Consider the following 15,621-nt stretch of genomic DNA (forward strand, 5'->3'; position numbering starts at 1 on the left):
TAAATTGAACTTTCTTCATTTCTGACGTTTAAAAAGCTCAAAACATTATTTTCAGATTTGAATGTTTTGAATTTTCGAAAAACGATTAGTCTGAATTTGAACGTGAATTTAGCGTGAATTATTATTAATTGAACGATTAACGTGAGTTTGAACGTTTTATATATTTTTTAAAGAGTATTTAAATTGGAAATTTTACATCTTACTATTATCTGCAGTTTATTAGAACGTGTTGTCGATATTTTTTTTAGGGGATCTATGAAAAGTTTGAGGTGGTATTACCCATATCTTCTTTGAGAGTCTTATTTATATTTTTGTTACGTGAAACTCTTACGTAACTTATTTTAATAAACAGCAAAATAAATACTACTAAAAAAAAAATACCAGTAAACTTTTGTTTAAAAAAACTGCCCAAAGAAAACAATTTAAAGCAGAATTACAAAGCTCCACTAAAAAAAAAAAAAAAAAGAAAGAATAAAAATTAGGAGTTTTCTTAAATTTTGATGTTTCACCTAACACATTTTCAATCTAGAGAAAGAGTAAAGGAAAAATCTTTGACGCTTTTCGTCGTGGAAATTCGGCTAAACGGATGAAATTTAATACGTATTAACAAGTCAAAAATGCTGTACCTAAATGGTTGAAACGAATGAGAGTTGAAAATATCCTTATAAGTAGTCTGCCGGTAAAAGGCTTTGCTGGTTTTCTATTTTGCGAAAGAGTTAAGCTTCGAAAAAGTTCAAGCTTCGGATAGATACTAGACAAATTTAGGAAAAAGTAAATTAATTTCTTATTTTATTTTATTCAATCTTTATGATTTACAATTTTAAAGTGTATGATTATTTTACAGCTGTAAAATAAATGCTATGACAAATTAAAATTAATAATTTCCACTTTTGAAACTTGCAAAAACGTCGAAGTTCACACTTCAAACACGTCAAACCAATTCGAATTTTTTTTTTTTATAAATAATATATTTCAAATTTTTTTTTGTTTTTAAATGTTCATTGTGCAAACTGCAAATTAAAGTATATCTATGCTAATGTCAAATGAGAATGGTTTGCAAAAATCAGGGATGCGGAGTCCCAAAAAGGACTCCGGATTTGAAAGTCACAAAAAGGTTTCTTTATCCTAGTTTTTGGTATCCAGGAGCTCTAAAAATATAAATAAGTTTATGGGCTACTAATAGAAAAAAATTTAAAACTTTTAGGTTAGAGGAACAATTGTTTTTTGAGCCCGGAGTCCTTAGGTATAATGGCGGCAAGGACTCCGGGACTCCAGGACTCCGGGCTTAAAAACAATAAGTTTCAAGTCATTAAATCTCATGAATTTTTTTTACTATAGCAGATAATAAGTCAACAAACATGTTTAGAGCTTCTGGACACAACAGACTCGGAAAAAGTAGAGATATAAAGCCGGAGTCCTTTTTGGACTCCGCATCCCTGGCAAAAATTATAGCCTGGGAACGAAAATATTCAAAAGAGTCGCTCGCCTTACCCCAAATATTAGGGCGATGAGTTATTCAAAATATGTTTTAAATAACTCATCGCCCAAATATATGACTTAATTATACTAATTTTAATTCGACAGGTTTTTAATTTCATCTTATAATCTTTTAACTTTCAAAAGTTATGACCATTTAATATTTATAACCCCTAATTTTGGAAAAGGGTGGAAACTTCACATGGTCATAACTTTCAAACTTAAGTAGATTATTTGATGAAATTTAAAACCGATGAAATTAAATTTAGTGTAACAAATAGGGTCGTTCAAAAAATTGAAGTTTGGAAATTCTGTTCTCCACAAGGATTATCTTGTTTCATAAAATATTAGAGAGTTTCTGTAAAAATTTAAGGCAAATTGGACAATTAGGGGTTAATAAAAATTTTGATTTTTCAAGTATACGGTAAAAAGAGTAGTATTTCATTGATATTTTTATATTCTAATATTTAAAAATTTGAATAAAAAAATGTAACACTATGTGTCAATTAATCAAGCAAAGGGAGCATCTAAGATGATCAATGATCATTAGGTTCTAATGATAATTCATTAGAAAAAAATACTGATTGTTATAAGTACGACATAATAAGTATGATGTACAAAGTAAAAAGTTTATTCTAATTTGGCAAAATCTTTCTCAAATTAATCTTTTGTCATCATGGCTGCCGTAGATGATGGATAAATCTGGCAATGTCAATGAACAAAACAAAGCAGAAACTGTTTTTGATCCTCGTCTTTGGTGAGAGTTTTGTTGTGTTGCAGGATAAGAGCAATGCTAATTCAGCAGAGCTTCTTGTTGCAGCTGCCACTATCTACTAAAGTACTTGCCTGTGGATATAAAATAATAAATATTGTCATATTATTGCTGTTTATGAATTGGTATGTTTAATGTTCATTTTATTTTAAAAACATCAGCAATTATTTTAAAACCTTAATATAGAACTAATAAATTGATAATAATCAATACTAATCAATTTATTCAACAAAAGATTATTCATTAATTATTTCAACTAATTAATAGTAATTATGTAATATGTCCATTAAGCAGCTGATGCAAATTACTAACCTTTTAAGTTTTTCTTCGATAGTCAAAATAAAAAAAATTAAAAATAACTATATATTTGAAAAAATTTCAATTTTTAAAAATTATCTGCTAATGGCAAGATGGGTGCTGCTTACAGACAGCACAAAGAACTAGTAGCATGGTGTCCCAGAAGGGCCGCTCAGAAAAACAAAACTAAAAATATTTATTTTATATATTTGCCGAAACGTATGACTGGATTTATGCGAATATTTATTTTAATATTCGCATAAATCCAGTCATATGCATTCATTATTTTTTTTATCTTTTTTTTTTCCTTTTTTTTTTCTTGTTTATCTTATATATATAAATAAATATAATATATATATATATATATATATATATATATATATATATATATATATATATATATATATATATTTTAATTATTTTTCGTCAATTAAATTTTACATATAAACAGTAAAAGTTAATAAAGACTAGCCATTTAAATATAAAGAATAACACAAAAAAATACTTTTTACAATATCTTAAGTAATAATATATACTGCTAAAAATATATAAATATGTTATCCAATGAAAGAAGGAATTCTTTCAGCTTTTTTTTTTTAAAAACACTTAATGTAAAAAAACCTTTGAAAATAAGTAATCCTGGATCATCCTAACATTGAAACATAAAACACAAAACTTTATAAACGTTTCGTTCAAATTAGTTAAGAACCTTTATTTCTTAAATAACACCCAAATGATTTTCAGGCGTATAGCGTGTTTCTGCCAATGATAAAGAAGTCGCTATTTACTTTTGCGAATACTTCCCCAAGCAATGTTTGCATAGTTAATTTAATATATATTCTAGTAATACTCTTTTTTATTCGATCGGCAATAAGTTGTCCCTCATGTTGGTCGTTATCAGTTATAATAACTTCGTGTCGTACGAAATGAAGTTTAAGTTCTTGCTTGCCTTCATTGTCTGTTAGGTCTTTTGCGACCATTTCATGAATAGAGACCTTGCCTAGGTGACTCTCTTGACCCCTCCCCCATGCTAAAATATCCTTAACTTGCAACAATCTTGCAAGTGTTTATTGCAATATGAACAGTGGTAGAATTTTTTTTATCGTGTGTAAAATTTATCAAATGGAAAAGGGTTTTTGAAATAGGTAACTCTCAGACAATGAGCAAACTTGAAACTTGGATATGTTTATGCTTATCTTAAACAAAATTATTTGCAAAAAATTGCAATGATTGGAAGAACCTATTAACAATGATTACAGAACCTTGTAACATTACCCCCTCTCTTCCCCAAGCCTTAAATACGGGCAATAAGTTACTTAGTACCAACTACAAGTATACTATTGCTGTTATAAACTAAATTTGTATTCATTGACAAATTTTATTTAATAGTTTCTTAATATTATATTTTAGTTTTTAAACTTGTAAAATTCCAAAAACCCCCCAAAATAAGTTATTAAAAATATATATATTTATTGCATGGTGTATTTTTAATATAACTTATTTTTTGTTGTTGAAATTTTTTATCGTAAAAAATAAAGTCTAAAATAAATTTGTTGCTAACGTCATTAGTAACCTGTATATAGATTATATATAGTATTGTTTATGAAAAAGTGATTTCAATGACTATTTTGTAAAAATTATAAGACAAATGTACAAAATATATGTTACTGATTCATTATTTCATTATTTTTTTTATACAAAACTTTCAAAACACAAATAGCAATTACAGCCTAACGGGGGAAAGAAGAGGGGGTAGTATAACTTTTCTACAAACACTTTTGAATTTATCAACTATGTCTTTGGTGACATTTTTATCAAAATTTTTTCGATTCACTGTGTAAGATTATAATTACGGGCTGGTTAATTTTATAATTTTTTTATTTTCTTTGTTTTAAGTTATCAGCTTTGAAGAAAATGTCAGCCAAGGTGGATGCAATTGAGCTTGCTGCTCTTCCTAACCAAGAGGTGCACGTTGAGGTCCAAAGTAATAATGGTTGGAAAGCGTACTTTGACTCAAAATATGATTCTCCTGTGCTAAATCGCTTCGTTCCATTCCCAACATACTACTATATTAGATGGAAGTTGCTTGCATTTTTCCATATTCAACTTTTGTTTGGCATCGTTGCAGGAGAGGTTGTTTTTATTGATATATTAAAATTTAAATAGCATTAATAGATGTGTAAATACTCACTAACTCGCACATTCTCAATAGTTAGAAAAAAAAAGGAAATAGTTCACAAAAGCAGCAAAAAATACTTATTGCATGAATACATGCAAAAAAATTATTTATTACTGATTAGCGTTACTTATATTTCATTATTTATAATAAAACACAATTTTTATGGATTTATAACTTGTAAAGTTTTCTCTTTTTTGTTTTATTTAATTACTTAAGTTATTTAAAATACTATTTGTTGAAGTATTTCCTATTTTTGTTAAATTTTGCGTATTACACCTGAAGTTTTATTTTATTTTATTTTTATGTGCGCTTTTAAATCTATATTGCAGTTTAACAAATGGCAACTAATTAAAAAAGATAAAACAATAACAACAAAAACATTACGTCTAAAACTGACATTTTGGATGTAGTTGTTTACCGGGATAATGACCGTGTATACTAACGCATAGCGTAAGTGTTTGTAATTTAAATAGCTTTGAGCCACATTGGGTTTAAGAACTCATTTTTAAAAAATTACCTTTAAATTTTTAAAAATTCACTAGTTAATATAAACGAATTTTCTACAAAAAATAGTTCCGAACTTTTAATAGACTTTTAATAAACTGATTGTTTTGATTTTTTTTTTTTTTTCAGGTAATAGTATTCTTGATCTTGGTGGGGGGGGGTTAGCTGGTTGGTTGGCAGCTGTAGGAATGTCAACAACAACGACTAACGTAACAATTGCAATCAATCAGACAAAAGGTCGACAGAGCAGTCCTACAAAGGGTTTAGCTGAGGAAACCGGAAATATAGCTGCGATACCGCTAATTTTATGTTTTGCTTTGGCGTGTCGAAATTCTTTATGGATTTTGCTAGCTGGCGTTCCATTTGAACGTGGATTGTTTTGGCATAAGTTATGTGCTTGGCTAGGTGTTCTTGTTGGCGCGTGGCACGGCTACGTATCTCAAGAGTGGAATGTAACTGGTTTGGTTCTCACAGGAGCAATGGGAGGTTTGATACTGTTTGCTTTTTATCCATTAAGAAGGTATTTTTTTGAGGCATTTTATCGTTTTCATTGGATTTTGTTTCTTGTTGTAATTGGATTTTCTGTTGCTCACGGAGCGGGAGTTGTTTTGATTGGAGTGGGTTTATGGCTTTTTGATGTAATTTTACGAATAATCATTGCTTTTATTAACAATAAAAGAGCACGAAAACTAAAAGCAACAAGACTTCCAGCTGGTGTTATTCGATTATCATTCCCTAAAAATAATTTTAAGTATAAAGCTGGCCAATATTGTTTTATTTGTGTACCTGGAGTATCATTGATTGAGTGGCACCCATTTAGTATTTCTTCTTCATCTCATGAGCCAAATGTAACACTCCACATTCGTATACTTGGTGACTGGACGAAGAAATTGTACAGTTCTATAGAGCAAACAAGAGACCTGTTAACTTACGTAGATGGTCCATATGGTGCTCCAGGTGTAGACATAGATAGTGATAAATATAAGCTAGTTATGTTTTTCAGCGGAGGCATAGGGATAACACCTGCACAGTCGATATGTAACGAAATGCTATATCAGTATAAGATAGGCAGACCACTTCATAAAATAATATTCGTGTGGTCAGTTCGAGATTTATTTTTAGTTGATTCTGTACTTGAATATGATAAAGAAAATATCACTAACAAAAGTGTTCATCGCCTTCCGATATCGTTTCAACCTGATTTAGTTAATCAACCAGATGTATCCGAAAAAATTTTAGAGAACTATTTCCATTTGACTCAAGAGCGCGATAAATCAAAGTTTGAAGAAGCTAATATTAAACCAGACTTACAACAAGATTTGAGATTCGGCAGACCAATTATATCAGAATATTTTGAAAAAATGACAAAATTTGCACTGATGGATCAGCAATATAAGATTGCCGTTATTACATGTGGTCCGTCAAGTATGGTAAATGATGTTGAGAAGATGTGTTACAAATATTCTACGAAAGGCTTGTCGTTTCATTTGCATAAAGAAGTATTTGAATTCTAATTTCATTTGACTTATTAAATATAACAGTAAATTAAACGACACGGTGCCGTTGCAACGATTTCTCGGTACTTTAATATTATTCAATGACAATGATTTTGTCTTCATTCAAATGAAAACGAAAAGTGTAATTTTTTTTCTGACCTCGTAATTTGGCTAAAATTACATGAAAAACATTTTTGTCTTAAATTAATAATTTATTGTTAAATAGTTTTTAAATAAATTTTTATCAAACTATAATATTTGAAAACGAGTTAGTATCATTTGCATTTTTAAATTTCTATTATTTTTTTATAATCATAATTTTTATCTAACTACATAACTTATAAAAAAAATTTTCGACAAAAAAATTGTAAATTTATGCTTTTATAGCAAAACATTATTGTATACGTGTAATTTTTGTAAATATCCTGTATATTTTTAACTCAAAAAACAGTGTTTTCGGTCAGAGTTGGAAATAACAGATGCTATTTATAGAGTGCCGGTACCGTGAAACAAATTAATCCTCATTTTAAAATCAACTGGGGGAGTTAATACCTAGTATATTCCCTAAAAATATATAATATTTAAACGACAGATCAATGAAAACTCCACACAACAATTTCGTAACCTTCAAATCGACTGAGTTGATTGGTTCTTCAAACTCAAGGTGCTAACAATGCTAATGAACCATTTTATCGCAATTTTGTAAACATCTTATTTCTTATTATAGACTTTATACTATTGGAATTAATTTTGTAAAAAATATATATTGTAACACGGTGCTCGGCGATAAGACAAAAATAATCTCTCTCTCTCTCTCTCTCTCTCTCTCTCTCTCTCTCTATATATATATATATATATATATATATATATATATATATATATATATATATATATATATATATATATATATATATATATATCAGTGGCAGACTGGCAGGAAGCACCGGGAGAATAGGCCGGCTTAAATCAAATCGGTCCAAATTTCCCCCCCCCCCTGACTACCCCCCTCCCCCCCGTTCTTCTCCCTGATATATTTATATATATACATACATACATACAGTAAATTCCCGTTTATTTAAGAATTTACTTCAGTTAACCAAAAGTTCGAATAACTGAAAGTTTTCTTTAAAGTGACCTATTTCAAGTTAATATCAAATTTTAACAGAAGTAGAGAGTAAAAAAGAAGAAAAACTTTGGAATAAGATGCTGTTTAAGTCTTAAGTTTACCTTTTTAAAAAACAAATTTAAACTAAAAAAATAAAATCTTTACGATTTACAAAATTGTCCATTCTCGATTGCTTTTTTTCTTCTAAAGAATGTTTATCAAACATCTTTGATACTAGGCTTAGCGATTGTCGGATTTCGACGCCATTATTTTTAAAAATTGACCAACATTCAATTAACTCTATTGCACGTGCAATCTCTGATAATTTTGGCTTTTCTGGGGGCAAACTCTTTATCTATTTCCTCATCTACCTCAGCACAATCGTTGATTAAAATGGAATCTAGAATTTCTCAATCTGTAATAGCAATTGCTTCGCTTGTACAAATAGAAAAAACTATGTTTACGTAATCTTCAACATCAAAATATTCATTTACTAAACCACATGATCTAACCTCGTTGATGTTCTCTTCAAGCAAAACGAAAAGATCATCTCCATCGTTTATACTTCCAACCTATATTTCCTGCGAGATGCCTGCCTTTCTAAAACAATTTATTACAGTGTTTGTCGATACAGCATCCCGTGACTCGACCAACATGCTCATAGCTTCAAGAATGTTGATATTTGTGGACGTTTTACCAGCATTGATGTACTTGATCTGAGCCTCGCAACATTCGTGCGATAAAAATTTTCAATGCCCTTATGACTCCCTGGTGCATTAGTTGAGTTTTCGAGGTTGTGTCTAGTGGTAAAAATACTCATTTAATTGCTTTGAGATTGCGAACATTAGGATGAGCTGGGCAGTTATCTATGATTGTAGCAACTTTTCTACCCTCCACATTAAACTTTGCGTCAAGCCTTTTTTCGTAATCAGTAAAGATTTTAGAATCCATCGAGGATTTATTTTGGGACTTGTAATGACAAGGTAGGCTTTTGACAATTTTTAAACATTGTGTTTTTACTGCTTTTTCAATTATAAAAATAGGCAGCTTTTCATCAACCCCATTTCCTTTCTGCTAAGTCTGTTAAACGAACTTTGGTCAATTTTCCTTCTGCAAATGTGCAGGATGCAAACAATGCGAACATCATTTACCTTTTAGATGAAAGATTTTTGTTGGAGGCTGTTTATAAAATAAACCAACTAAGGGTCGACAACACGAAGGCCGGGGGCACGTGCCCCTCCCCTCACATTTTTTCTAAAGGGCCTTTGTTTTTTGTTTTTTTTTCGAAGAAAAGTTGAGATATAGAAGACTTTATTTAAGAATTGACAATTATGCCCCACCACTTCAAAACCCGTGTCGTCGGCCCTACAAACTCGTCAGCGTTGTAAAAATCCCTCAATTCGTACCGTGATAGGATTATGGGCAAATGGGTTTCGACCTTTCCTCTTCAAAAATAGTTCAAAAAACAACATTTTGTGTATTTTTCCATCAATCAAGCTACCTTTCTAAAGCCTTAAAATCCGCAATATTGAGTTTTTTTGCAAAATCTATAACTTTCTCCCAAATGATATGTGCATCAATCGGCACATTTTGTTCTCGTGCGTTTATAAACCATTTATATACAGCTTTATCAACGTAATCATGTTTTCCCAAATTTAAATTTTGTCTCTTTGCTCCAAATTGATCGGACTCATACTTGCTGTTTATGTATTCTTTATGCTTAATCCAGCAAGTTAAAGTGTTTTGAAGAACATTAAACTTTTTGGCAACATTTTTTCTAGTTAGTCCTTTTTCTAAATCTTTAAGAGCAAAATATTTTTTTTGATTGTTAGAACTGTCACCTTTTGTTAGATGTCATGTTGAAGTTTATACTGCACTACGTGGCAATGTGTTCGATTTTTAAATTATCTTAAAAAATCTAAATCTTTAAAAGCAAGATATTTTTCTTTGATTGTCAGAACTGTCTCCTTTTGTTAGATGTTATGTTGAAATTTATACCGCACTTACAATTTTTTAATTATATTTTAATGACATTATTTTGTCAGTTATATTTTGATAACGTTAATACAACGTTATCAATATAATGATAACGTTTTGAAATGCAATGGAATGGTATCAAACAAAATAAACTTCAAATAACTGTTTGGAGGCTTAAAAAAACATATCGAATAACCCAAATTTCGAATAACTGCAGGTTCAAATATCTGACGGAAATTTGCAGAGACAGATCCAGGACTTTTATTGACTGTAGCAAAAATGCCATAAATATTTTTTCCGTTTATAAAAAAAAGGTCCTCGCTTTTTACATTTTCACATTTGCCGACATACTATATGGTCTATATGTGGCGTCTCTCTTGTCTAAAAGAGCTAAATTTGCAGACTTGAAAAACCCCTATCAATGAACTAAAGTTTATTGATAGGGGTGAGGGGGGATTTTAAAATATAGATCAGTTTATCTATATTTAAAAATATAGATAAACTGATCTATATTTTTAAATCAACAAAATATTTGTGGTTGTTAAAATATGTTTTGGTCTGCATAAAAATTGGAGCTTGATATTTGAAAATGAAAATGACAAATTTAATCTAAATTTGTTTAAAGTTCAATTTATTAATTTAATCATAGTCACAAAATACATAGTTTGGGCAGTTTAATAGCGCTTTTGTTTATCTATTTATATTTGTAACCGTTTTTTAGAAGCCAGCCTTCCAATGAGTGCACGCTTTTTGTAAACAAAGGCGTATTAAGAAAAATATTTACAAGAAAATTGTTGATTTTTCCTTGATTTTTGAAAATGTCTTGTCTTAAATGTTACATATTTTGCTTCAGAACTTCTTGAAGAAGTATATATGCTTTTCTATTTGAGATATAATATTTTCAACAAAGTATCGAGGAGAAAAGCTTTACAAAATATAACGACACGGGTTTCGATGTGGAGGGACACAATCGTCAATTTTTAAAAAAAGTCCTGTAAATCTAGAATTTTCATAAAAAAAAAAGTCCTTCAGAAAGAAAAAAAAAGGGGAGGGGGAGGAAGGCTTATGCTCTCCCCCCCTCCTCTCGTCGGCTCTGCTTATAATACGTTATAACTAAAGGTGTAATATGATATAGTAATTTTACATATTGTTATGTAAAACTACTATATCATATAGTAATTGAAAAAAACTTTATGTTTCAAATCAAATATAAACTATTGATTGTTTGCTAAAGGCTAGCATGTTAAGTGTTAATCCATTTAAAACTTTTTTGCTTCGATCGACAGGTTTACTTCCTTCTATAAATCTTCCAGTTAAGAGCTTTTCATTGCTAAATCATTCTTTATGCAGGAGAAGTTTCTCATATTTCTATAGCTCAACTCAAAGAAATCAATTTTTTCCTTCAATTTTTTCTTCTAAAGCAGATGAAAGTTAAAATTTGAATATTTACTTTCATTAGAAAGATTAATTTTGGTTACGATTGTACATTTTTCCTTATTTCATTAAAAAAAAATATCAAAGACCCAAAAACTTAACTCATATATAGGCTTATTTATTTTATATAAAGGCATATATATAATACATATATATATATATATATATATATATATATATATATATATATATATATATATATATATATATATATATATATATATATATATATATATATATATATATATATATATATATATATATATATATATACAGTTGCGCAGGAAGGTTTTCAAATGTTTGAAATAATTAACTTTTTTTACGTTCATATGTATGACAAAAAGATTTTTCACAAAATAATTTGCTGCGATAGGGAAATTGGAAACAAGAAATCCAAAAAACTTAGCCCTTCTTCCTCCCTACCCTAAACGTGAGGGCAATGAGTTGAATTATTTATTTTTTTATTAATATAAACTAGTTATCTATTCGTCGACAGATTTCAAGTTTTATATTTAAATTATTCAGTGTTTAGTTTTTATGACCATGTAAAGAATAATCCCTCTCCCGCTCAATTTGAGGGGGCCACAAACTAAATCAAATATTGTATATTTTTGCAATTATGATTACATGTAGAAAATATAAAAAACAGATTTATTAAAATATTCTATTAAATGCAAGAAAATATAAAATAAATTCTATATGCACAAAGATTTGATTGGTAGTTCTTAAATAGGTCGACATTAAGAATGTATGCGATCAACATAAAGATGAGTGCGGACAGACTAAAGAGTGAAGTGGACAACATTAGGCATTTCATAACTTACTTTTAAATAACTAATTATTTATAGTAATAACATCAAGTTATAGCATCAATAATAAATACTGACAGGATATATTAATTAATACACTAATTATATAAAACAAATATGCATCATCTCATATAAAAATTCTTAATTAAAAAGGATCAACTTTTTAAAAATTATATCGTTGCGCACAAAATAAAGAACAAAAAACCTGACCTTTTGTTTAAAAACGTCTAACAAATAAAATTTAATATTCTGGTTGCCCGATTTACAAATTTTCAACGATTTTTTAAAATGTTCAAATTATTTTACTATAACCAACGTTAACCAAGAGTTTATTCATAACCAATCATAATGTAATTCGAAATTCAAGTGTAAATTTGTAAATAGTGCAATTCAAAATGTAAGTGATCACATGTCGCTATCGATTTCAATTGGACTTAAAGGTCAGTATTATCAAGAAAATATAAATAAAATAACAGAGGATTTTAGCATTCCAAAATATCTCTGGAATAATCTAGACTTTATAAACTTGTATAAGGATCACTTAAATACCAGTTTGAATAATCTTAACCTTATTGGTAATTTCGAAAATGAACTTGCTCAAATCTATTCTACTATTACTAATAGTGGAGCATGGGCTCTTGGAGAACACTTAAAGTCAAAAAAACAATCTGCATATTCAAAATCCGGGTGGACTTCCGAGTTAACTCGAAGTAAAAAAATTCTTTCACATTATTTTCAAAAATGGAGGGAAACGGGATTCGTAAAAGACTCCACCTCTTCTATCTTTAATCGATACCTCTTTGCTCGGAAGAATTTCCGCAAAGCCGTCAAAGCAGCCCAAAACAATAAACTATATCAACAATACATAAAAATTGAAAAACCAAAAAACTCTAACCCAAAAAACTTTTGGAATGTTTTTAAGTGTATAAAAAAGAATTCAAATCCAAAACATTTTGCTATAAACAATAAAAAGGATAAAGAATTGATTACCGCAGAATTTGCTACTATATTTAAAAAACGATTAAACACTGAAAGTTTAAATCATAGTTCTATTTATCGTTAAATTCCACCTGGTGAAAATCCTGATGAAATAGTAATTACTGATGAAAATATAAAAGTCGCTATTTCTTGCCTAAAATTAAATAAATGCCAAAATCATTTCAGTATATCTGCAGAACATTTAAAATATGCCCAGTGTGATGCACTAACGCAATGGATAAGAAAATTTTTTCACTTTTCAATTAATCATGGATGGACCCTTACATCTATGTCAACTTCAACTATTATATAACTTGTTAATTCACCTCCCCAAGGCCGATAAGGTCACTACAGATGAGGAGGTTACTTAAGGTTATAACCCTCTCTCAATTCTATAATTCCGAAACGCGAACCTTGACGAACAAGGCCGCTGCGCGGAGAAACAAGTTGAGCGCGGTACTACTAGGGACGTGGTGGGGATCGAACTCGGAACCTCTCGCTTATAAAGCGAGCGCTATACCACGACACCAATACCGCACTACCACTACCACGACACCACTACCATACTACGCACTTACCGACCCAAACAACTACCGAGTTATCAGTATTATTCCAATATTTACAAAACTTTTAGAATACCTAATCTTACTTATCAGTCCTGAGATAAAAGAAACACATCCCCTTCAATTTGGTTTCAATAATAAAAGTTTGTCCTTGCATGCTGAATTTGTTATAAGCGAAACAATTAAGCATTACAATAACAATAATTCGCCTATTTATTTATGTTCTCTAGATGCTGAAAAAGATTTTGACAGCTGAAGCTGAGACATTCTCTTTGATAACTTTACTTTGATAAAAACTTACCTCTCCAAATAGTTAACACTATATCTTCTTTATACCACAAAAGCAGTGCAACTGTCTCTTACCTAGGTTCCAAATCAGTTACATTTTCTCTTAAGCAAATAGTGAGACAAGGATCCGTTCTGTCCCCCTACCTGTATAACATATACACCGAAAAGTTACTCGAAACTATAAATAATGATAACGTTGTCGGTACTTCTATACATGGAAACTTCACAGGTGTTGTTGCCTATGCTGACGACATCATTCTTCTTAGCTCTACTCTATCTGGTCTTAAAAGGCTGATTACAACGTGTAATATTTACAATAACTTCAACGGCATAAAGTTCAATGCTGTCAAAACGGAACTGTTGCTTTCCGGAAAAAGATAATAAACTAATTGCAAGATAATCCTAGACGACCATCATAAATAATAAAGTAACTTTTGAAATCATCAGTTCTCAGCTTAACTATTGTTCATTAAAATATTCATTTTTAGATGATATAAAGGAATTATGTAAGATCCATTAAATAAATATGAAAAACTTAATTCAGGATTAGAAGAAAGTGAAAATTAATATTTCAGAAAATATAATTCCTGAAGATACTTATCAAATTTTAGTACAGGCAATTCAATGTTGGAATGCAAAGCAACAGCGAACAATTTTCAAAAATACTCTTGAAGAAAACATTCCGAAGTGATCTACTTTATTCTCTCTTTATATATCGTAAACTATTTTTATGAATTTTTACTTTGTAAACACATTTACAGAGGATGTTTAATAAAAAAAAATAAAAAAAATAAAAATAATAATAATGTAGCACAGCATTTTATATATAGTCAACATTAGGCTGTGGTCGACTATAAGAAGAGTTGCCCCATATTAAAGGAAACTTTTATTTCTTTGTAAGAATAAAAAAGATTGGAGTCGTTTGCAAACAATATAACTTTTAAAATATTTGATGCTAAGTAGGGGAGATGGGGGCGCATTGATCGCCGGGGCAGTATGATCTTTTGGCTTTTACTCGTTCATTTTTGCCTTACTAGAAGTGAGGTTGCAATTTAATTAACCATTATGCTTCCCTAATTGATTATTCGTAATATTTTTTCATAAGGTTATCAGCGTCAAAAAAAATAAAGAAAATATTGTTTTTCGTCATAAAAAGTGATTTTTTTAAATCGTACTATAATTCAAATATATTTTTATTTAGATGTCTGTATGGGTTAACAACAATTTTATTTTAAATTTGTAAGTGTTAGGTGTATAGTATAATATATAATTTTTATTTGGCTGCAATTTATACAGTAGATATTGCTATCAATATGTTACCTATACCTATTGGGGTACATTGATCTTTGACTATGCGGGGCCCATTGATCGGAGGATCAAAGTGCCCCATAGAAGACGAAGTGCCCCATGTTTTTGTTTATAAGCAATACAGTTAAACGAATGGAATTGTATTTATAATTGTATTTTTACAGATCTTAAAATGGTTAGAAATAGAATTAAAAAAACAAATAAAGTTGCTATACCAAGTGAAACAATGAAAGTAGCTGTTAATAAAGTTTTAGAAGGAACACAACTGAATGTTGTAGCACGTCAGTTTAACATAGATAGAATGACTTTAAAAAGATATTGTTGTAAAAAGAGGCTTAATCCAAATGAAGCTTTCAAGCCTAACTACAACAATAGACAAGTTTTTACAGCAGAAGATGAAAAAGTTTATCAAGTTATTTACTAATTGCATCAAAA

The 15,621-nt window shown here is 29.6% G+C and overlaps 1 protein-coding gene across 1 annotated transcript in view; it reads left to right on the forward strand.

Moving 5' to 3' along the window:
• LOC136091283 (superoxide-generating NADPH oxidase heavy chain subunit A-like) overlaps positions 1-7,197 on the forward strand; it is a 15,375-nt gene extending 8,178 nt beyond the window's left edge. The window contains 3 exon segments of the mRNA XM_065818646.1: positions 4,442-4,678; positions 5,358-5,381; positions 5,384-7,197. Coding sequence (XP_065674718.1) covers positions 4,460-4,678; positions 5,358-5,381; positions 5,384-6,742 — 1,602 coding nt within the window. The 5' untranslated portion in view covers positions 4,442-4,459 and the 3' untranslated portion in view covers positions 6,743-7,197.
• Positions 7,198-15,621: the final 8,424 nt, after the last annotated feature.

The sequence above is a fragment of the Hydra vulgaris genome, chromosome 15 (assembly GCF_038396675.1).
Source record: "Hydra vulgaris chromosome 15, alternate assembly HydraT2T_AEP".
In the NCBI taxonomy this organism is placed as follows: Eukaryota; Metazoa; Cnidaria; class Hydrozoa; order Anthoathecata; family Hydridae; genus Hydra; species Hydra vulgaris.